Source organism: Scleropages formosus, chromosome 19 (assembly GCF_900964775.1).
Source record: "Scleropages formosus chromosome 19, fSclFor1.1, whole genome shotgun sequence".
In the NCBI taxonomy this organism is placed as follows: domain Eukaryota; kingdom Metazoa; phylum Chordata; class Actinopteri; order Osteoglossiformes; family Osteoglossidae; genus Scleropages; species Scleropages formosus.
Genome location: NC_041824.1, coordinates 6235133 through 6257010, shown reverse-complemented (window position 1 = coordinate 6257010; position 21878 = coordinate 6235133). Strand labels below are relative to the sequence as shown.

The window sequence follows — 21878 nt, the reverse complement described above, 5'->3', positions numbered from 1 at the left end:
GGCAGCACAGAGCACGTCGGGGGTACCGGTGTGAGAAATTGGGGCAGCGGAGCTCATTTTTGGAGGGGGTATTTATTCTCTTTTTTTAGCTGTTGCCTTGCATTACCGCAGGAGCAGCATAGGAGCAGAACAAGGCAACGCAGGCTATTTATCAGAGCCGGTTAGTCCGAATCTACGACAAGCCTTCAGCAAAGAAATAAACAGTTTCAATTGATCTTCCCGACACCCCCCGCAATTCTCGACCACCACATACAATGCCTCGCTTTTCTGGTAGTTTCTTTCCCCCCCCCTTTTTTTTTTTTTTTTTATTAAAAGAAAAAGTGGGCCCTTGCACATATGAAGTTTCGTTACATGTTTACAGAAATTCTCTTGATCAGTCAGCAACAGAGCAGAAAGCAGTGAAGAAAAACCGAGTGGCAAGGTTTAGCGAAGCTGAGTTGCACTTCCTTATTCTTTGGTATATGCACAACGTTTGCAATAGATGAGCATTCACAAATCCGGAATGTTTTCATCCGACCCCATGTACGCACTTCTTGGAAGTCACCGCCTTCTCTAGCGCGACTGCCTGATTCTGGGTGTTTGGAGCCAAGCCCACAGGGGAATTTGCCGCTACTCTGCCTTCTAAGAGGCTCATTTCTGCTGCCTACCAGCATGTAGAAAATACAGCACAACCCATATATATTTCGTGAGGTTGGGGGGGATTGAAAAATGTATTAGCCATATATAAAGGGTTCTGGTGCAACTGTGTTCAGAGGTGATCAAGTGTTAATGGGCCCATAAAATGGGGAATAAATTAATAATCTAAGTGTTACAGTAACAACACCCTTGTGGCCTGCTACATATGGATCCATCATCATTACAACTTTCCTCGGTTTCAGTTCCACCAGTGCACAGATCCCATCTAAAACCTCCCTGGAGCAAAAAAAAGCAAACATTTGGGAGTAAATTCACTCCCAACCAGGCATTTGGGGTAAATTAGTGTTTCTACTGGTTGTATGCAGCAATTCACACAGAGGGGTGGGGGGGGAATTAAAAAAAAAAAATCCAGGCTACAGGAATTCATCAAAAATAGAGGAGCTTGAAAACCGATGACTTCGCACCCATGATTCCCACCAGGAAAAGTCGCTGCCTTGTTGATATGCAAGGGGAGGCTATGGCGACAGCACCTGGGTGACCCATTCATTACCTTGCTGCCGCATTGGCAAGCTGCTCGAGGTAGTCACGCAGGTCCTTAGCCGCCTGGAAGCGGCCGTAGCGCTTCTTGGGGTTAGCGCATTCGTCCAGCAGAGCCTCGAGCTGTCCATCTCGGATCACTTCGGCAGGGGGGTCATGTAGGAGACCCCCCGTGGTGCCACGCCACGTGGCGTACCGGGAGAGCAGGTTCTGGCAGATGGCGTAGTAATTGTGGTCGACGGTGACGCGGGAGCAGAGGATGTCCTTAGAGAAGGAGAGACACGCCTCCTTGTCACACTCCTCGAACTTGCTCTCGTACCACACGTCGTAGTTCTCAGGTTTATCTGCAGGGGAAGGGACTGGTCAGACTGGGACTGAAACGTCTTCAATCGTGCAGTAAGTTATAAACCAATGGGAGCTTCACAATTTCTGCAGTTTTGGTGAAAAGAAGTGTACTTAAAGGACCCATGGAAATCGTAGAAGATTGCAAGAAATTTGAATAATTCTATACCTTTATCCTCCCATCAAAGAGTAACTTCTGGTATGTTTCAGTGTTAAAATCTTCACAATAGTGGAAATTTGTATTCCCATGTGTGGCTGTAGGTTGGAAACATGCAAACACAGGAAAAACTTGAGGAATTACCCTAAAAAGCAGCACTAATGTTTTTCAAACATGCTATTCATGTCTTATTTGATACCTCGAGTGGTGTTTTTTTTTTTTTTTTTTTTTCCCCCCCCAGCCTCAATATCCTGAGCCTTTTTGGCATCTGATTTTGAAGCAACGGCTCACAGCTCTGACAATAAATCACTGCCACCACCAGAAGGCCTTTGAAGCTGCGTTTACAAGGCGATCGATTGAGAAACCTCGCACTGCGGGCACATGATCGGCAACGCGAACGCAATGCGGTCCTCCCTTGCAATCCGAGAGGCTCAATCAAAATTTTACCATTCTTCTGACAGTGCTCGGCCCCTTCCGACTCGATCAATAGCCATGATGAAGACAGATCTCTTTCCCTTTGGAGGAAAACAAAAATAAAATGGGGGCAGCAAATGCAATAGCGCCGAAGCGCTGGGGCTCCGCTTCCGTTCTTACTGCATTAGGAGCCAGTAAAACTCTCAGGTCCCGTTTTTCCTGCGCTTTATAAAACACGGGTGTAAAGAATATCAACCCGGCCACATAGGACCTGCTGGTCTCGGACAGCGATTAGCTATACAGTTCAATTATCTAAATTTCTATAGAAGCTGTGGATTAGAGGGATTTTCTGAAAATTATTCTTTATGGATTCCCACAATGCAAAGTTCTCCTTGTTCTTTCCTTATGCCAGATGTGTTTCATAAGCCCAATATGTCCATTATCATCCTAGATATGAAGGTCAGCATTTCCATGCTTCTCCCAAAAGAGATTTTCCATAAAACTTATGAAATTCAATAACTAGATAAGTTTTAAAATATCTAAATATATAAAAACCCAACTATTCCACAGTGGTTCTGAAGGCCATCTACAACACCACATATCCTCTTTTCAAGTCTTCTAGTTTCCGCTGCCAAAAGTGTTTACTGTAAGAATGGGAAGGCTTGATCTTCCCAGAATAGCAGCCGTTTACTTTGATGGATTATTTCTTCCTATAAGAAATCCGCTATAGATAAATGTGGTTAAGCACATCTACAACTTTGATTCTGTCCATGTTGTCAAAGGCGACTGTTGATTTTTAAATATTGACGTTTACTTACCGCTTCCACACAGCAGCTCATCTGCCCTAGTGTATCAGTGCAGAAGACTCAAAGTGTAACAGTTACAAGCTTAAAATTATTTACCCATTTATAAAACTGAGTCATTCCTTTTACTGGAGCAATTTAGGGCAAGTACCTTGCTCAAAAGTACTACAGCGGGAGGTGGGGATCGAACCTGCAACCTTTGGATGCAAAAGCAGTAACCCTCACCACTACACCCCAAGCTGTCCCAAGTTTTTTAAAAAAAAAAAAAAAAAAAAAAAAAAAAAAAAAAGTAACAGCTTTTATACCTTCGAAAATGCATAATGCATTTCAACAGTTTGTAAGTCAAGAAACCAGCATAAACTGACATTTGACTCGGACCCAAACCAGCATAGTAATACAGCAAATGATAGTGTAACAATTGTAACTGACCCTCCCCCAAACACACACAACTCATGTTATCTTGCACGAGTAGGTCCCCAATGCAGTTTCCAAGTCAGGATAAGTTGGATAAAAAGTGACATTAAAAAAAAAAAAAAGCATTAAGAGCCTACCCACTATGTTCTCATTACTGAAGTGATTATAGGAAAGTGTTCATTGTACATCACTGTTCTTACTAGAACCTTCCACACACAACTGCTTAAAAAACAGGCCATATTGCCAAATTCTGGCAACAGCAGATCCCGGTTCGTATTTCTATCCACGTCTGTTTCACAGTCATTTAACACAACCAAACAAGCAGTTCTAAGTACCGACTAGGGTTTCCACAAAACGCCAAAATGCAGCTTGAGAGGTGACAAAACAAGCTATAGGTGTGTTTAAGAGAATGAGAGAGTTTTGAGTTTATTATTCAAGTCAATTATGTCATTTGGATGTTTGCAGTCATTAAAAAGGTTGTATCCATGGATAAAACATATTGCTGGCGGAGACACTGAAACGGGCTCCGCTCCACACTGAGCAAGCTAAAATTATAGTGTTGCTCAATGGTGCTGCTTGGCAGCGCGGCATCCGCTCTGTGTCCGGGGGGGGGGTGGGGACAGCCTGTGGCCTAGATGGGCTCCTCTGAGGAACAGCTGCTCCACATGCCACATGGGCAGGGGCCATCTGCAGCCCCCAGTCAAAAACCGTTCACCGCTGCCAACGCCACAGTCAGAATGTGGGTCACTTTTCTGCTTCCCTCCTTTTCCACCGTGCAAGACACACACACACACACACACACACACACACACACACACACACACACACACACACACACACACACCATAATTTCACCGCATCAGTCGAAATGCTCGCCCCATGGTCAGACAAAACAGTAATTGGCATCTGAATTTCCTCTAAGGTGAACATACATTTCGTATGGTTTTGAAAATAAGCTTTGGGCAATTAGCGCCTGGCAGAACAGTCAGATTGAAAAGATTTAAAATAGAAAATGGTACGAATGTGTAAAGCTCAGTTGTTAAGTTTTTTTTCCCCTAAAGCCTCCAGCACAGCCATTCTGCATGCAACAGCATTAAATTAGTTGCATGAAATCCACTTTAGGTGAACTGCTGTTATTAGGGGCTTAGATTACCATTAGAATATTTCTTTAGTGGTGGAAGAAATAAATAGGTTCCAAGCCAAAAAAAAAAAAAAAAAAAAGTAACCTAAAATTAAACATATCTTAGAGTATCAAGAAAAAGGACAAATTAATAAAATTTCTGCCAGTGTGAACTGTGCAGGACAGTAAGTTTTAGGACTATCAGGACTGAATTTGGACTGACGTGTAAACCGCAACAAATTATTTACGATTGTGTGAGGCTATTGACTCTATAAAAGCAGTTTATACAACTGAAAAGTTTCTTACCTGCTTGCACAGGTTACTTCTAAAAAGGTAGCATGCAATCTGAGAGTGAGTTAGGTTTACCATAACCAGGTGTTGTGATTGGATGAGGCCCACCATGTGACAGGAAGTAGGAAGTGTATACAGTAGATTGGGTTACTGAAGAAGCATAGCGTCCATGTATGTGGTAGAGTGAAAGACACAGTAGGCAGTAAATAAAAATACCCATTGTAAACAAAATTACTGTGAGGGCAGGGAGCTGTTATATTGACATTGTATTAGAAAATAGTACATATTTTCATATACCGTTGTAGCAGTTTCGCTTTATGGGACTCCATCAATACGAGGGAAGGGTGCATTATGAGGAAAAACGAGACATTGGTCACAAAGGTTTCTGAAAGGCAATCGAGATACTCACTTTGCTTAATTAACCTTTTGTCAGCCACCACCACATTCTCGGCATCCACCACGATGACCTTCCCGTCCCGCGGCCCTACAGCGAAGTTGTCGAAGCTGACGTCTAGGAGGTACAGGGCGAAGTCGAAGTCATTGTTGGTGAGCTGCTCGGCGATGTCCATCAGCTGCCGCGCCAGGTCCACGCGCTTCCCCCAGGGGGCGCTGTAGAAGTTCCACAGCTCCTCCCCCACATAGTTCACCGCTACCATCCGACCGCACGCCCCGAGGTACTTTGGGAACGGCCAGCCCTCGTCCGATGGAAAGCTCTGAAGGAGACCAGAGATGAGTGAGCACACTTTACGCAGTGCCATCTATCTCCCAGAACTACACACTGCAATGTCTTTTGGCAACAGGTAACACCAACTGGAGGCCTGCTATGATGCAAGTATGTCCACGATGCACATTTTATGTCTGCAGAGTTTGTGAGAGTGCAGTGATCATTCAGGATGTTAAGTTGTTTAAAATACAGACCACTTTTCTGCAGAGCTGGAACTATGGATATGAAATTTTATAGTGTACTATTACAGCAACAATAAACTACCCCAACCTTATAAAAAAAAAAAAAAAAAAAAAAAAAAAAAAAAAAAAAAAAACAACAATAAGACTGCATTCTGTCTCGCTCTCTCTCACACACACACACACACACACACACACACACACACACACACACACTTTCTACACTCAGCTGACTGCTTCCTGGCCTAATTTAGCAGGCCTCCTATGGGGCCTCTCATTAATGCCACTCCTTTCATTTTGAGCTCTTATAAAACCACAGCAGTCCAACATGAAAGCAGGGAAACATCTGAAAAATAAGAACGTTTATATATCACTTTTATGTATGTATAAAAATTAGTCCCATTTCATTTTCTTAATGAAACATATGATAAACCTCCAACACAGCATTAGTAAATGGTGATTTTTATAAACAATTATACACACACACACACACACACACACACACACACACACACACACACACAAAATGTCCAGTTTGTAGTTTTACTCTGATAGAAAACTGGTGGGAATAAAATGTTTACACATAAAAATTTTTCTACATAAATAACATTCTGTATAGACACATATCTATGACAATGATAAGCAGTAGGATTCCATACTGAAGGTCAACTGACACCACAAAAGATGCTGTAAAGGGTACAGTGATGCATAGTGACAGGACTCTGAGCCGAGGACCACACATGACTTTACAGTCCGTTGAAGAAGCGCTTCGATTTACCATAAGACCATAACGGAGGTTTTTTTGCGCATTTTGACTGCCGAGTCAATGCATCGAACCTATTATTGCGTTTGCTGGTACCCCGGGTCTCATGCATCAGTTATGAGGTCTGAATGACGACAATCTACATCGCACCCGTACACCTGGTTTATTAAATATCCCATATCATAATCCTCAAGGGAATATTTCTGAGGAAATGAATTACCATTGTCAGCAGTTAATTGTGTCGCGCCACAGCTGACAACTGCTCCGCGTTCATGCGACGGCTTCAAGTGCAAATTACGGAATCGGAACGCATTTCGCCGTGTTGTTTCAGATGATTTGCGTGGAGATGTTTTCACTGCCAAATTGTAATGCGACATCTTTCTGCACAAAAAAGGCGACTTTCTTTTAAAAGGAGTACCATGTTCACTGAAATACTGATCACACTTTTGTCAGTTTCGATAGTTTCAATTCCATGGGTTACTCCAATGAGGGAATTTGCTTAGGTCATTGCAATGCAGCTGTCATGACCGGAAAACAGCCAGAACATTAAGCAAAGCAGCTGTGCTGTAAGGCATTGCTTACCTTAACCAAAGCGCCACCACATGGCCTGTGTTTAGCTTGCCAGGTTCACCATGTGGATTCCCACAGTTCAGGTGAGTGGGGAAGCGGCAACTTACTACAGCCTACAAAACCTTTTCAGCTGACTGTGCTTCCTATACCACATTCGGCAGCGCTGGGTTTCGGTCCAGTCGCCCTCATCTGCGATATTACAACATGCTTGCATCAGACTGGGGGGGGGGGGGGGCAAAACATACCCAGTTGATTCTCTTTCTCTGTAAAAGTCAGACCACCCCCCCCCGCCCCCTTCATTTATTTTAGTGGATTAATAAAACTTGGAAGCAAAAATTTAAAGAAATAAATAAATAAAAGTTATTTTTGGGCTCTTTGGGTTTGATGTATGTCCTCTATATGCAAGAACACATCTTCCACAATTTAGCATTCAAAGGTGAACCGTTGGGTATTTTGAGACCTACTCATTTCGAAGGCCATTAAGCCTTGCAATGAGGTGTTAAGCAGGTAAATTCAAAGCCCACATTTAGACTTTCCACAGTTCTGCTCCTGCTTTATTGCAACAGTGTGCAGTAAGAATCCAACCTTATTCCTCCGCAAAAAAAACCTAAGTCACACACTTCAGTCTGATTGCATACTGAAATGTCAGTGCACTCTTAATTCAAAATATGTCAAGAGAAAGCTGCTTAGTTCAGTGACTTTGAACAAAGACCACCCAGTGAGACCAGTTTCCCCTTTTGTCGCTTGTGACAGCGAGACGAAATGTGGCAACTTCCAGGTTGGTCCATTTCACAGCATTTTGCTTCCCATGGGGTTAGATGATGGCACAAGATTACCGCTGTACAACATGTTCCTTTCTGCAAAATGGATCGTGATCAGGCCACCGATGATCATTTTGCGCTCTAGGGTTGCAGTTTATTGTGCCGAAAATGAAGCCTTATTGGATACACAGCAAACCACCAGAGGCAGAGATAAAATAAGTGATCTAACATGTGAGAAAATGAACCACCCCCTTCCCCACTCCCTAGGGGGTCACATGTTGCATTTTATGACCAGGGATTCACTGACCGTTTCAGCTCAGCTCCTGTCTCAGTGCTGCAAAATCCAGTTTGCACGCGTTCTCCAGATGTTGTCAAGTTTGCCAATAACGTACTGGGAAAATATTACACTGGTCCCTTTTGAAACAGATTAACTATGGGTTTAAGATGGGGCAGCAGGTGTCATAGTGGTTAGACCAGTCACGTACCCTAAATTGATATAATGACTTTTAGAAGCGTAATGGTTACTGGAAGTAGCTTAACATTGTATTTTACATTTGTTTAGCAGACACTTTTCTCCATAACGACACACAACTCACAGTAAACGAAAGGGCTTTTCGCCAAAGAGCTACAGACAGAGGATTGCTGAAGCAGTTTGTCCAATACCACAGCATTCATTCGGGATTCAGCAGCTCTGAGGGACAGGGGGAGCTCATTTCACCACGCTGAATTATGAAAAAAAGCATTGGCTACATGAATAAGTGGTTTTGGACAATGAGAAGCTGCATTAGATACAAATAAACCAGAACAAAAAGAAAGGGCCACTCAGCCGAAGAACCTAGGACTGGGGTTGACTGAGGTGAACTACAACTGGCAATTCACCCATCATATTTAAAAACCTGCTCCTATACACAGAAGTCATACGCAAAGCAGCAGGCCCGGCAAAGTGCTATATAGAAACATCAGAGTGCAAACAGTGGGTGTACAGAAATAAAGTTTCAAATCAGACATCAATTTGCATCAGTGGGAGCGAGCAGACGGTAGCGCCTCCAGCAAGAGGCCAAAACTTCCCCCAACAAGCCAGGTGTGGCAAAATGATAGGAATTCACCACATTTGCCCTTCCTACATGCAGCAGCGAACAGGTCCAAACATGAGCTAGGAGCCGGTGTATTAGGATCGCTAGATGGAAGGAATTTGCCAAGCTGGGGGTGTATGAAGGGGAACAAAGGAGATCAAACTACTTATGCATTAAAAAGCAAAACTGAAAAGATTAAGTGTAATCAAGACACAGCTATGGTTGTTGGTCAAAATATATATAAAACGATTTTTAAAATCTACCCATTCCTTGCATAATGGGGCATCCTGCAAATATCAGACCATTAGCTAAATTCCCATCTTTTTTTTTTTTTTTTTTTGGGGGGGGGGGGGGGGGGGGGGTCACTTAGTGGTCATTTCTTATGAAATAAGTTCCCAAATGAAAATGTCACCTGAAAATTTAAAAAAAATAAAAATCTGAATTTACGTGCTGATAAATAGTCATTTCTTCTACTATGCAAGTTTTCATAATGTCAATTAGCTCACACACGACTGGTATAATCAGGGAACATGTCGGCATAAAACAAAAATCCCACTGGTTCATACACAACTGTGTCTCCAACATGCTTTGCATCACTGAGTAAATCAGTCGACCTCAAAAGTAACACAGCTGGATGCAGAGGCCCGTGGAGGAATACACACGATGCTCAGTTCTCCCACATACTTTGTCGTGGAAATGCTGATTGAGGGGGTTCTCCTCAGTTTTCCTGTCATTTTCACCAAATCTCTTTCTTTTTTTTTTTTTTTTTTGTAACAAATGCAAGCAAGGGGATAGGAATGTGCCCAAGAAGACACTGGACACAAACTTTCAGGTGGGGAATGTTAAATAAAGGCATGGTATTATCAAGCATTTTGAACAAAATGAAAGAACAAGTTCACACAGCTGGCATAACGGAGTCAACGTTGCGTTCAAGACGTCTTCCTGTTTTTTTCCCCTTCGAAAAGTCCTATATTTACCGTAGCACTCCTTTACTATGAATTTATGTGCTAATATTACAACTGTTAAGTGCTATTGATTTGGTTATAAATTTGTTTAGTTGGACAGACCACTCAAAACCCATTTTTCCCCCATAAGTCCTTTTATTTTTATTATCTGATTTTTCATAGTCGGAGGTTTCGCAGGAAATCATCTGTAGCAGAAACTACTTGTCACGGTTGTTGAAAGTGGGATCATGAATTACACAGAAGAGTAAATATTTGTGGGCTGACACCTCCAGGTTGACTTATATACCAGAAGAGAAACTCCGGTGGTGTATGATAGCTTTTGGAATCTGAATACTGTTTAGAAGATTTCAATAATCGAGTTAAACTATATAAACGTAAAAAATTATTTGTAAAAGTTTGCACCAAATCTGCTTTTTCAATCATGAGTTGGCTTTATCATAACCGATGGTTGAGACGGTCAATGTGCCAGGAAGCAGGAAACAAAATCACTCACTATTGCCGTAGAAGGAACACCGCATGTTGGTATTTACAGAGTGAGACACATTGTAGGCAGCAAATAAAACACCTGTTGTAGATGTGAACTTATTGCATTATCAGGTGAAAATTAGCCTATTAAATAGATAAATAAATAAAAATTCTATAGCCCATTGCAGCAGTTTCATTGTAGGGGACCCTGTGACACAAGGGAAGGGTGTACAGTCAGGTGCAGCTCAGAGGTCTGTATCCTTCGCTCCAATTTAAGTCCTTGCTCACTATTTCAAACCTCACCGCTGACCTTCTCGGCCTGCCTGTGCTGCCATCCTTCGGGTATTTTCCTGGTCATTAAAGTTGAACCGCAGTCAGTCCAGCATGAACGCGGCAGCCCATGGGGAACCCCAGCAGCTCCTCTTCTGGAGAGGACTGCCATTCGGCCTCCCAACACGAGGACCATGCGACTCTCGATTTGGGGGGGGGGGGGTTATACGCAGCAACACTGACAGCATCCAAGCCTTTTAGCGCTCACGCAGAGTGTGTACTGGTGGGTGATGTCACATGGACCTGGGACATCGGCGCTGGGGACCCCGGTGGATCTTCCGCCGGATCTGCTGTATTTATCAAGGACAGCTGCTGCCCGCTGGCTGAGATAAGTGGCAGCTTGCCCCTGGAAACCAACCCTGCCCATGCGATGTGACCCTTCCAAATCAGGCAGACCCGCCAGAATCTTCTTCTCTTGTTGCCAAGCAATCTCAAACACCACCAAATATGAATGTGGAAAAACAAAGCCAATAAGTGCACATTGTCTTTCTCCACCTGCACCCTCCTTAGGGAAGAGCGTCAGAGGCCAAAAGGCTACAGGTTCAAATCCCAGCAAAGGTATCTCTTTGCAAAGGTTACTGAAACTGTATTGTTTTTGCAGAGGCCCCCTGAGGAGATGGTGAAAAGAGCAGCACCATGTGTTTCTGGACATCGCTGTCAGTGATTGAAAAGCAGTCAACAAGCATGCGGTGTATAACTGGGAGCTTTTCCTTTTTCTAATACAGTAGGTTGCTTTTGGTGCCGTCATTGACATTAATTCTCTTTTGTTGATGCCCTTCTCCAAAGCAACTTATGTTGAGCTACTCACAATTCTTCATTTATACAGTTTGGCAATCTTACTGGAACAACTTGGAGTGAGTACCTTGCTCACGGGTACTACGGCCAGAGGTGTGATTGAAACCTGCGAACTTCGGCCCAAAAGCGGCAGCTGTAACCAGCACATTTACATTTGTTTGTTTGTGAATAAAGCTGACACTTCTCTTCAAAGCAACTTAACATTGTAAGGTCACAATTACAGTTACAGGCTTACTACTACTTGCCCGTTTATACAGCTGGGTAAGTACCTTGCTCAAGCGTACCGCAGCCAGAGATTGAACCTGTGACCTTTGGATCGAAAGACAGTAGCTCTAACCACTACACTACCAGCTGTCCCTATCAAAAATAAAAATTTCAAATTTTGTATTACGCAAACAGCCTAGCCAGACCACCTCTGTTTCTTAGGCTGTGCACCACCTTGACTCTACCAAATAAGGAGTCATTGATATAATGAATGTTGCAGAGTTAAGCGTACATGAACTTAACAGTACCTGTAACTATAGAGATGGCAGGGTTAGTAGGGGCAGATCCTTACGTTTTATTTCACCTCCTTAGCCTTTAAATCCACACAGCCTACCTTTTGACTCCCAAACATTTCAGCCATGCTTGTGACGGTGGAACCAGCTAAACGAGTCTTGCTAGAGCAAGCAGAGTCGCAGCACGCGCAGAAAAACAAGGGCTGAAAGACCGAGGGGGCTTAGCCCTGTTGCTGGGGTTCAGCTTTGTGCATCTCCCAACGTGTTTGAGTGATGCAAAGGGGAGAGGGGAAGAAAAAGAAAAAAAAAAAAAAAGAGGGGTGGGGTGGGGATGTGCCTGGGAGCAGCCGTGGGCATGGGCATTTACCCAGCCAAACACAGCTGGTGTCTGGGTGCAGAGTGGATTAGAGTGCGTGACCGTCTGGGCCCGTTCATGGAGAGCACTCGGAGGGGGCTCCATCTCTTCCCCGAACCCTCCAAACCAGGGCGGGCAGCCAAGCTGGAGAGAAAGCCCCGGACAGCTTCCCGCCTGCTAGCAGCAGAATTCGGGTCAGCGAACAGCCTTCTCAAGAACAATTGAGGAGGGCTTTAAGCACTTGAGAAGAGCTGGTGCCTTAATCCTTATACCAGGAAAGGAGACTAATTAAAGCACACCAATTTAAATACTATACATCTTGCCAGAATCCTTGAAAGAAGTTAGTCCTACCTGGATTTAACAAAAAAAGAAAAAAAAAAAAAAAAACTACAGCCATCCCCAAAAAACCAATACAGAGCAAGAAACAGAACCTTTTTTACCATAAGAATGTGTCTTGCAGACTCCAATTTTAAAAAACTGCTGGCATGCATAAATTTACCCAAGGTAGTTTAACTCTGGCATGTTTAATTAAAGAGACACGAACATCTGCGATTCACGACAAGGCTTGAGAGGGCAGGAAGCATAAAGTTCCCAAATACATATGGTTCATCATTTATCCATACATTTGAACACATTAAAATGTGCATTTACTTAACTGATTATCTTCTCCAAAGTGACTTACCATGTTAATTATTTACCGACTTATGCAGCTGGGTAATTTTGACTGTATTGACTCAGTTTGAGTAACTTGCTCAAGGAGCTGAACCCTTTTAGTCCAAAGGGGGCAGTTCTAACCACCGCACCACCTGTTAAAATATGGAGGGGTGGAGGAGAAAAGAAAAAAAAATTTTTTTAAAAAAGTTCCATATTGGTAATTAATGTAACCTAGTTTCTATACTACAGAAAGTATTTTGTGCCAATGATCTCATGAGGGATTCAAAGGAAAAGCACAGGCTTTTGGAGTTCCGGACTCTCAAGTTCACAGCTGACTGGAGGAGATAGACACTTCCTTAACTGAACATTTGTGTTTTTTTTCTTGTGCGATTTCAAGTCCAAAAATGAACAAACATCTGCAACAGGATATTCTTGTGGGGGGAATAAAAATACTGCTGGAGTCAGATACTAACGCAGCCTTAAGTATGGTCCTTTATTACACCACATCAAAATTGGGAAGGGTGTGCATTTGGCACCTTTTTTTAAGACAAAAAATTACAGTTCCAAAGGAGGCAGAAGGACAGGCCAAGAAAAACTGGTTTTCTGCTCTACAAATATTTCCTTGTTCTTGTCTTTGGTTCTCTTCCAAAGATATTTAGTCCCTGAAGCTAAATTGTCTTCCAGAGACCTCCATGTGACTCCAGAAGTGGGGAAAGCGGAGTGCAGCTCGGCGGCACACAGTCGGTCCCTTGTTGGTCCACCGGAGTACAACGGAGGGAATTGTTCTCCCCGACAAAGGGAGTCCGGATTCCCACAAAGGGGTGGGCCAATCAACGCCACCGACTTGACAGCGAAGCTGGGAAACCGGAGTCTTTCAAGGAACATATTTGCTCAGCAAACAGAATCAAAAGCACGTTGCTGCAGAAATGCGAGCGGGACCAGAGGGGCCCAGCCCAGCCACAGGAGCCGGACTTCAGAACGTGCCGGAAACTGCAGAGACCAACAAAGCCGCGAGGACATATCAAACCGCAGCTTGTTTGACAATGATAAGACAAGGTACATTTAAACACAACCCCCCTCCCAGGACCCAGGGCAGCACCCAGAACCACCGTGGGCCCACGTTTCCATAAGAGATTAAAAATTAATCATTTTGCACAAGTCCCCATTTTTTCCCCATCAAAACTACTCTGTTCCCCCCAGTGAGCAAAAGGGAACAACCGAAGGCACTCAGCCACCCTTCCTGCAATCCCCCCCACCACCATGCAGCATTATAACCCCGACTAAAGCCCCAGCACTTCCACAGCAGGGTGTCAGCTGTCTGATCACTGCCGGGTTCAGAAGTTCACAACCAAATAAACAATTTATGAATCCCACAAAACACACACTACGGGTCAACAGACTGCAGCGTAATTAATCTTAGTCTTCTGATGAGACGCAAGGACATTCAAACGCTGACAGCATTAACTGGACAGGATTTGCAGAAGCGGAGTTTAAAAGGGACTAATCAAGTTCTATAGATTCTCTTTCCAGCAGCCTGACGCTGCCTTTATGGCCCCAGAAGTCTGAGATGCCAGATTCCGAATTAAAAATTGGAGGCCTGCTCAAAAACTGGATGCTGCCATTTGTTATTCTAAGTCCCAGGCAGCTAAAGTCAACTAGGAGCAAAACTGAAAGTTATCAATTTGGTTATGATGAAAACTGAGTTGGAAGAGGTGCAAATAAGAATAGTTTCCTGTAGAATTTCGCATAAAGTTAAGGTGCTGTTCTGAAGGGAGCATTTAAGGACAAAGACACACTAGAAGGACCAGATGTACATCTGACAATTAATACAAATGACATCATGGTGATAACAGCATCAACAGAGCAACCAGTCCAGCATTTTCCAGAAGTCAACCAGAGTCTTAACTAGCTGATGACCAAGGGCTGCTACACCTTCCAGAGCTCAGTACGAAGGAAGTGAAACATCTTGTGCAACCATGAAGATGTGCAGAAAGGTTGAGAAGTTGAAAAATCTATGAAAACGCTAGAATAAAAAGATAAACATGCACCCATACGGAAACAGGAGCTCAAAGTTTTACAAAAAAAAGGGAGTCCTTATGAGATCCAAAACATTTCACAGCTTTTTCCAAAAGTTTGGTGAACCCAAGCTAGAAGTCAACAGAAGATAAACATATGGGGATAAAGCCGATAAATACACAGGCAGCTTAAGTGTGTCTGCCAAGACCGAACCTCACCGGTTCCTTTCTTGTTGTTTCATACAGGAAAACTCAAAGCAAAAACCATGATCTAGTTCTATAGCTACTAGCCATAGATCACATTCATTGGGCTTCTGCCAAACTAGAGTAGCAAGAAGGAGACTGGGCTGTTCGTACCTGTAGCACTAGAGGCTCCGGATTGAAGGCCAAGGTCATCAACAGCTGCATGCGTTCTGTGTCCTTCAAGTTTTTCAGAAGGAAGCTCCCCGAGTCCTTGGTTTCGGCATACCTCCTAACTACCCTGTCCAGGAGTCTTTGGGATGGGCAGTGCACCATGTCAGACCAGCCCTCCACCACGTCGGGGGTCAACAGCCGCACGTCGCCGTTGAGCCGGGCAAACTCGGTCTTGTACATGGCCTGTACGATGTCGCAGCGCGGGCGGCCTGTCGCCCGCTTGCAGATCTTCTGGTCGATGTCGGCCAGCTCCTGGCTTGAGCCCAGGCGCTTAAGGACGATGCGGCGCGTGCCCTCCCTGGGCTCCCCGTACTGGGCAAAGAACACATTCTTAACGTTAAAGACGTCCAAGAAGCGCAGGCGTCCCCACGTCTCGAAGGTCACCTGGCCGTTCATGAACTTGCGGCACCAACTGGTGCCGAAACACGCCGGGCACTTGTTGAGGTTGATGAAGCGGCGGTCGGTGAGCTCATTCTTCTGAAAGGACGCCAGAAGGTTGTGTGTGTTCATCAGCAGGATGATGAAGAGGCCCACGGCGAGGAACAGTTTCAGGCATCGATATAGGCGACCCAGTTTGAGGGGAAGGAAGCGCAGCATATTCTCACATAACAGGTCACGTTGAGGGGTTGGGGGGAGGGGGGGAGGACAGGAAAGGGGAAGAGGGGAGCTTGACCGATGCCTGGCCGAGCTTCACAGTTCCACCATCGCCACACACTGGGGGGGTTGGGGTCGTCACCCACAGCTCATCACAGCACCGGCAAGGAGGAAGTTCTGGCAAAGCGACGCTCTCGAACCCCAAGACCCATGTCTTCAGCGGTCACAACGTGAAGCCTCCGCAATTGAGCCTGCAATCAAAGAGGAGGAAGAAAGACAGGAACTCACTTCACCAGGGGGTTAAATCAGCAGCTGCATTCATGAAAATCAATGCTAGAGGGCCATGACGCTTCCCATTCAGGGCTAAGCAAGAGCCACAATGACCACCTTGTTCATTTGCTCATCAGCTTCACTCCAACTTATGCTGCACAAATCTGGACACCTATAAACCAGATTTCGTTTATGCATTTTCAAATAATTTTACAAAAATGGGACAGCTTGGGCCATTTGAGAGAATTCACTAATTCTCACTATTTTAATGAGTCGGAACAAGATGAAGCTGAGCTCCCACACAATAAAACTTAACTTTCACAAAATGCCATGACAGACCTCGCTTGCTTTAGAAGGTTTTCGGTTCATTTCTGTAAATAAGAGGCTAAAAATCAGACCAGTCACAGAGAGCCACAGCTGGAGGGAGATTAATAAAACCTGTCTAAGACTAGATCCTAGTTACAATGGGTACTAGTTGACCTGTTTCTCCCTTTAAAGAAGGACTTCATGTTCTCTTAAAAAAAACCCACACTTTTTTTTTTTATTATTTAGATGTCCTATGTGGCATTATTTCAGCTCTGACAAGAGGTTGATCCATTTAAATCATGCTCTGGGGACATCTCTGAAGCAGTAATGTTTGAAAATTGGAGAAAAGTTATTTAAACAGGGAGAGAAAAGAAGAAAAAAAAAAGCCTGCGTAAGGAGTTAACTGCTCTGCTGCTTCTGTCTTGACAAGATTTTTGGGAAGAAGGAAAGAATTAGAGCAGAGCGCTTTGCCAAGGCTCGTGAGCGTCGGCCGCGATGGAGCGTTTCCTCCAGACTCGGAAACAACGGACTGCTGTACAAATGACAAGGCGACAGGTAACAAAAGGCAGCTCCAGAGTAGAGTATGGACAAGCAAACAAAAGCGCCGCTCGTAGGCCGAGATCCCGTCCACCATTAACTCCCATTAAATGTGCAGTGACACGGCTTTGAACCTTGAGAAGTCGGAGCAGCCTGTCAAAGTAGAGCGGCTACGCGATGTGACAGTAAGAGCACTGGCCAGTCACTGGTTCTCACCTCCACTCGAGAGCTTGTGGGCCGCACAAAACCTTTAGCCCTACAAACATTTCGCAAAGCTCAGAAAGGAACATAACATCCTCAGTCTAAAGACTTGAACTAAACACCTTTTACCCCTCCCCCCCCACTTTCATTTTAAATTAAATTTTTAAAAAAAAAAAAAAACCTGGATGCAATTATTCACAACGAGCACTGGTTTTATGAACGCAATTAACTGATAATACAACTGCCATATTCTGATTTATAACCCAGACGCATCCAACTGAACCAAAAGGGGAAACGAGTCATTTATAGTAAAGAGTTAAAAAGCAAGCATAATTTGGGGAAGTGCTGCAGATGGGCTCAGGCAGAACTGTGAAGGATGCCAAGATTGTTTAAGAGGAGGCTTGTAGGTTCAGCCCTTTATTTGTTCGAGTCAAGAGATCTCTTGTATCACGGAAGAAACTTGTGACCCAGAGCATTTTATGGTTTGTATACGTGTCTGAACTAGCGCATCCCATGGGTACCTGGCACAGGGGTGTGAAACTGCTACTTGGGGAAAACCAGGCACGCAAAGTTGAGGAACGGTGGTGCGGCCTTGGAAAAGCCCTTGGGTTGCGATTTTCTCAAATCCGACAAGGCAAGGTGCAGAAGCAAACGACAGGCGCCGAATGCCGCAATAACAAAGTATTTAGGAGGATTTACCCGAGGTATACATTGATGTATTCTTGTAATTGCCCAAAGCGCGTCGGCAAACCATGGCTGCTGTGCTTCATGTAAGAATTTTAACTAAGAAGCAGTTTTCAAAACACCTTGAGGGTGTCTTTTTTTTTTTTTTTTAAAATTCCTAAAGTGTCTGTTTAAATTGACCGTTATTGTGACCACACCAGCTCAAAGCACCCAGCGTCAAATCACAGTAAATCCAACTGCACAGCGCTGACAGCGAGATTGTCGTCTCATTAGCAGCATCCTCTCCTGGCTGTTGTGTTGCATTTTCAGTTACACGCTCGTCCGTGTCACCCGGGTGTTAGACCACAACCAGTCAACGCTGGGAGACACGGACAAGCGAAGATGGCGGTTGACAAAGGTGTCCAATTAATTTTCATGATCAGAGCAGCTGTCAAAAGAGGAATAAAGCCTTGCTGAAGCATGCGGCCTCCACACATGCTCAGACGGTATACATGAGACAGCAGAACTTCCTCCGCAGGGAAGGAACTAAAGAGGCCCGTTTGAACTGAAGGAAGACATAAGATGTCTTTGCCACAAAAGTCAAACCATAAGCCAGATGGTCAAAGGGACAGATTTACTGTAAAGACCCACGGGAAACAGAAAAGCATTACGAAGTTCCTCATTTACGCTGAAAGACGCAGCATCCATCAGAGAACTCCGTCTAAGGAGGATTGGAGCCACGCTGGGGGTGCCTCACCCTCCTTTCCCTTGAAACATCACCCCAATGACCAGAGCAGATTACATATTGATACACCCTTAGAAGTCAAACACTTCATTATATTCTACTCTTAATTAAAAAGCAGAATCTGAGAGCCAATCCAGATTGATGCACTGTTAGGTGATTAAGCTTCAGATTCCGGAAGGAAATTAGAACTGTCAAGGTTATCATGTAAAAGACTGAATGTCAGACCACACACAAAGAAAAAAAATTATATATATATATATATATATATATATATATATATATATATATATATATATATATATATATATATATGTGTGTGTGTGTGTGTGTGCGCGCTTTTCAGTGCAGAAATAATCCATCTGGAATTAGATGTGCAGCCATAAAGAGAGGACAGTATTTAAAGCATGAGTGCAAACCAACTCTGCCCAATTCCAGGAGGCAGTTGGTATTGTAGTGATTGGAGCTGCTACCCTTAGACCGAAGGCTGCAGGTAGTAGCGTAGAGCAAGGTACTTACCCTCAATTGAGCCAGTAAATTACCCAGGTTTATAAATGGGCAAATAATTGTAAGTACCTTAACACTGCAAGTTGCTTAGGCAAAAAGTATCATTTATATGATTAAATGAAATTATGTCCATATACACTTTCTACCCTGGGAGTACAGACAGACTCCATATGATAAATAAAATACCTCGGTTGGTACAAAAACGTACAAAACACTAAAATCATCATTAGGAACTGCTTCACCATATTCACAACTCATCATGTACTCACATCACATAAAACTTAATAAATGTTTTAAAAACTTTTAAGAGATATAAAGCACAAGAACAGGAGACAAAAGTACAACAAAGCTCAGCTAGAAATAAAATGTAAATGAACCCGCAGACAGATACAAACTCTCAGGACTGCCACTGCAGAATAACTTAATGTCCTGCTTAGTTCTGAACCATTTTAATGAGGTTATAAAGCATAGATTAGACATAACCGTCCGCCGCTGGGCACTCCGGTTTAGCCTATAGATGGGGGAAGGACTTTATTGATCCACATACAATACAAAAAAAAAAAAAAGTGTGCAGACAAAAAGCAGCACTGACAGTTCAACGGGGACTGGTTCTTTATAAGAAGAACATTTAAAAGCTGGTAAAAGATGATCCTTTTGGGAAGGTCGAGGCAAAGCTGGTTTAAAAAAAAAAAAAAAATTTTTTTAAATCATGATTTTGAGAAGATACTCTGAAACAATGCACATCACTGATCATGTACTAAAGGATGCGCATGGGAGGTAGAAGTAAAAAAAAAAAAAAGCCGGTTTTGTTACAATCAATGTTACATATTCTTACATTGTTAACAGGCGTGTTTCGGACCACTGGTGCCGCGCGCGCGCACACACACACACACACACACACACACACACACAGAGAGCAATGTGTCAAACTGACCTGTAAGCAGCCATCACTAACCTGTAACCATGATCACTATGGTAAACACACACTTTACCCACACTGGACAACACAGGAGGATCGCACTGCTCAAACCGACTCGAGGAAACCTGACCCAAGTAAAATTAAAAAAAAAAAAAAAGGAGGCGTTTCGCCGTGGTGGAAACGCAGTGGAAGCGCACGTGCGGCGCGCGCATCTTTTGTTCTCGCCCGCAATCAGTAAAACGGCAACAACAGAAAAGTAAGAGGACCGCAGTAAACACCGCGCCCCGACCGACGACTTCCTCGCCGGAGCGCCAACTTTCAGCAAATTATAACTGACGCACAAATGAAATGTACACTCTGCTGTGTTGTGGAAGCCGACACTACGTGCGAATTACCATCTCAGGCATTGATTAATCGCAGTGCACTGAACCCTACTTGCAAATGTCATAGTCACACATCATGTGTTTAACAAACGAAGTGACAATGAATGTGAGCGCGCGGCGACCCGGACAGTCGAACCCCGATTTCCTCCAGCAACTGGTTGATAAAGAACATCCCGCTGATCGACACAATTACACGTGAACAGCAATTATTTCTTTTTAGTGGCGGCGCTCAGAAACTCTGCAGGGAAGGACAGAGTCATAAGACACAAGTATCCCACAAACCTGCGATGCACTTAAGTGAGCCGCGCTCGCGCTCGCGCTCCAGCGCTCTCTCTTTATATTTTGGAGTTTTTTCTTTTTTGTTGTTGTTGCTTTTTTTTTTCCTCCCTTTATATCTCCGTCTTCGGCGCGTTACTCTGGCGAGCGCATCTGACAAGCCCGTCACGGGGTGCCGTTAAAACGCGAAATAAGGTGCGATCGGGCTTCAGCGGTTCTACTATTATCCTCGGAAAAGCAGATCGATCACGGCGGAGAAGACGAATAAAAAAAAAAAAAAAAAAAAAAAAAACTCGGCAGCTCGCGACCATCAGCCGCCTGTTCGCTGGAAAAAAGCCGATCTGCGAGTCTCCGCCCGCCGCGGCTGCGCTGCCCCGTTGTCTGCCGCCTTCGCTGGCTGTTTACTCCCGCACGGCGCTCAGCCCGTCCGCCCTCCTCTCAGGAGCTCACCTCCCCCTGGAGCTACAGCGCGTCCTGCCCCCGCTCCGGCATGGGGGGGGACCGCCACTGTTTGCGACACTCTCACACACTTTACGGTACTCATCTCCAAGGCGCCGTTGTGTGGTTGTCATGGCCTTAACCCCGCCCAGAAAGCTGCGGGATTGACCAATCACCGCCTCGCGTCGGAGTTCCGGCGTCAGATTGTCAGCCCTTTGTGTTACCGCTCCTAATTGACTCGCGTTTCGATCTTGCGCGTCTGACATGTTAATATAACGTGCTGTGCGTTTGTGGCGCCGGCGTTGCGCCTCTGATCACTGTGGTGAAAAACTCATCTTAATTTCGCTTCCATTCTGCTTAACTTATAGTATTTAATAAATAATATTTCTATCAATTCCCCCCTCGTCCGTTAACCCTTGCTGCGGAAACGTATCTAAGAATGACTATTGATAAAGTGCGCAGTTTCGACAGCCAAAAAAGTGTTGCTCTGAGTCTGTATAGAAACATGAGACAGACTCTGAATGGTTTATTGCACCTGACTGTAATGCAAATAGTACAATCAGTTTTTAGTCACAAAATTGACTTGGTGACATTAATTAATTAATATCCTCCAGGCGTCTTGGGAAATACCTACTAAATTAACTGGCTTTAGATAAGAACATTTGTCCAATGGATTTTTATTTCTCTTCGCACACAGCCGTAGGGTTGATCTTCATACAAAATAACAGATACCATGAGCGTGTGGTTGTGAATAACTTCTGTTTTTCT

General features: G+C 44.1%; 1 protein-coding gene across 1 annotated transcript; it reads right to left on the bottom strand.

The window, feature by feature from the left end:
• Nucleotides 1-1037: 1037 nt before the first annotated feature.
• dipk2ab (divergent protein kinase domain 2Ab) lies at nucleotides 1038-21128 on the bottom strand. The gene is made up of 4 exons (XM_018740981.2): nucleotides 20679-21128; nucleotides 15218-16119; nucleotides 5124-5427; nucleotides 1038-1517 (listed from the first exon to the last, which is right to left on the bottom strand). The coding sequence occupies exons 2-4, from the start codon at nucleotides 15869-15871 to the stop codon at nucleotides 1183-1185; spliced, it is 1293 nt and encodes a 430-aa protein (XP_018596497.1). The 5' UTR covers nucleotides 15872-16119; nucleotides 20679-21128; the 3' UTR covers nucleotides 1038-1182.
• Between the last annotated feature and the right edge of the window lie 750 nt (nucleotides 21129-21878).

What these genes read in the sequence shown, in the direction of transcription:
- dipk2ab (XM_018740981.2), bottom strand. Translation starts at nt 15,871, where the DNA reads ATGCTGCGCTTCCTTCCCCTCAAACTGGGTCGCCTATATCGATGCCTG. An exon ending in CGGAGCCTCTAGTGCTACAG is followed by an intron (nt 5,428 to 15,217) that starts GTACGAACAGCC and finishes GGTCTCCTTCAG; the next exon opens with AGCTTTCCATCGGACGAGGG. An exon ending in CAAAAGGTTAATTAAGCAAA is followed by an intron (nt 1,518 to 5,123) that starts GTGAGTATCTCG and finishes CTTCCCCTGCAG; the next exon opens with ATAAACCTGAGAACTACGAC.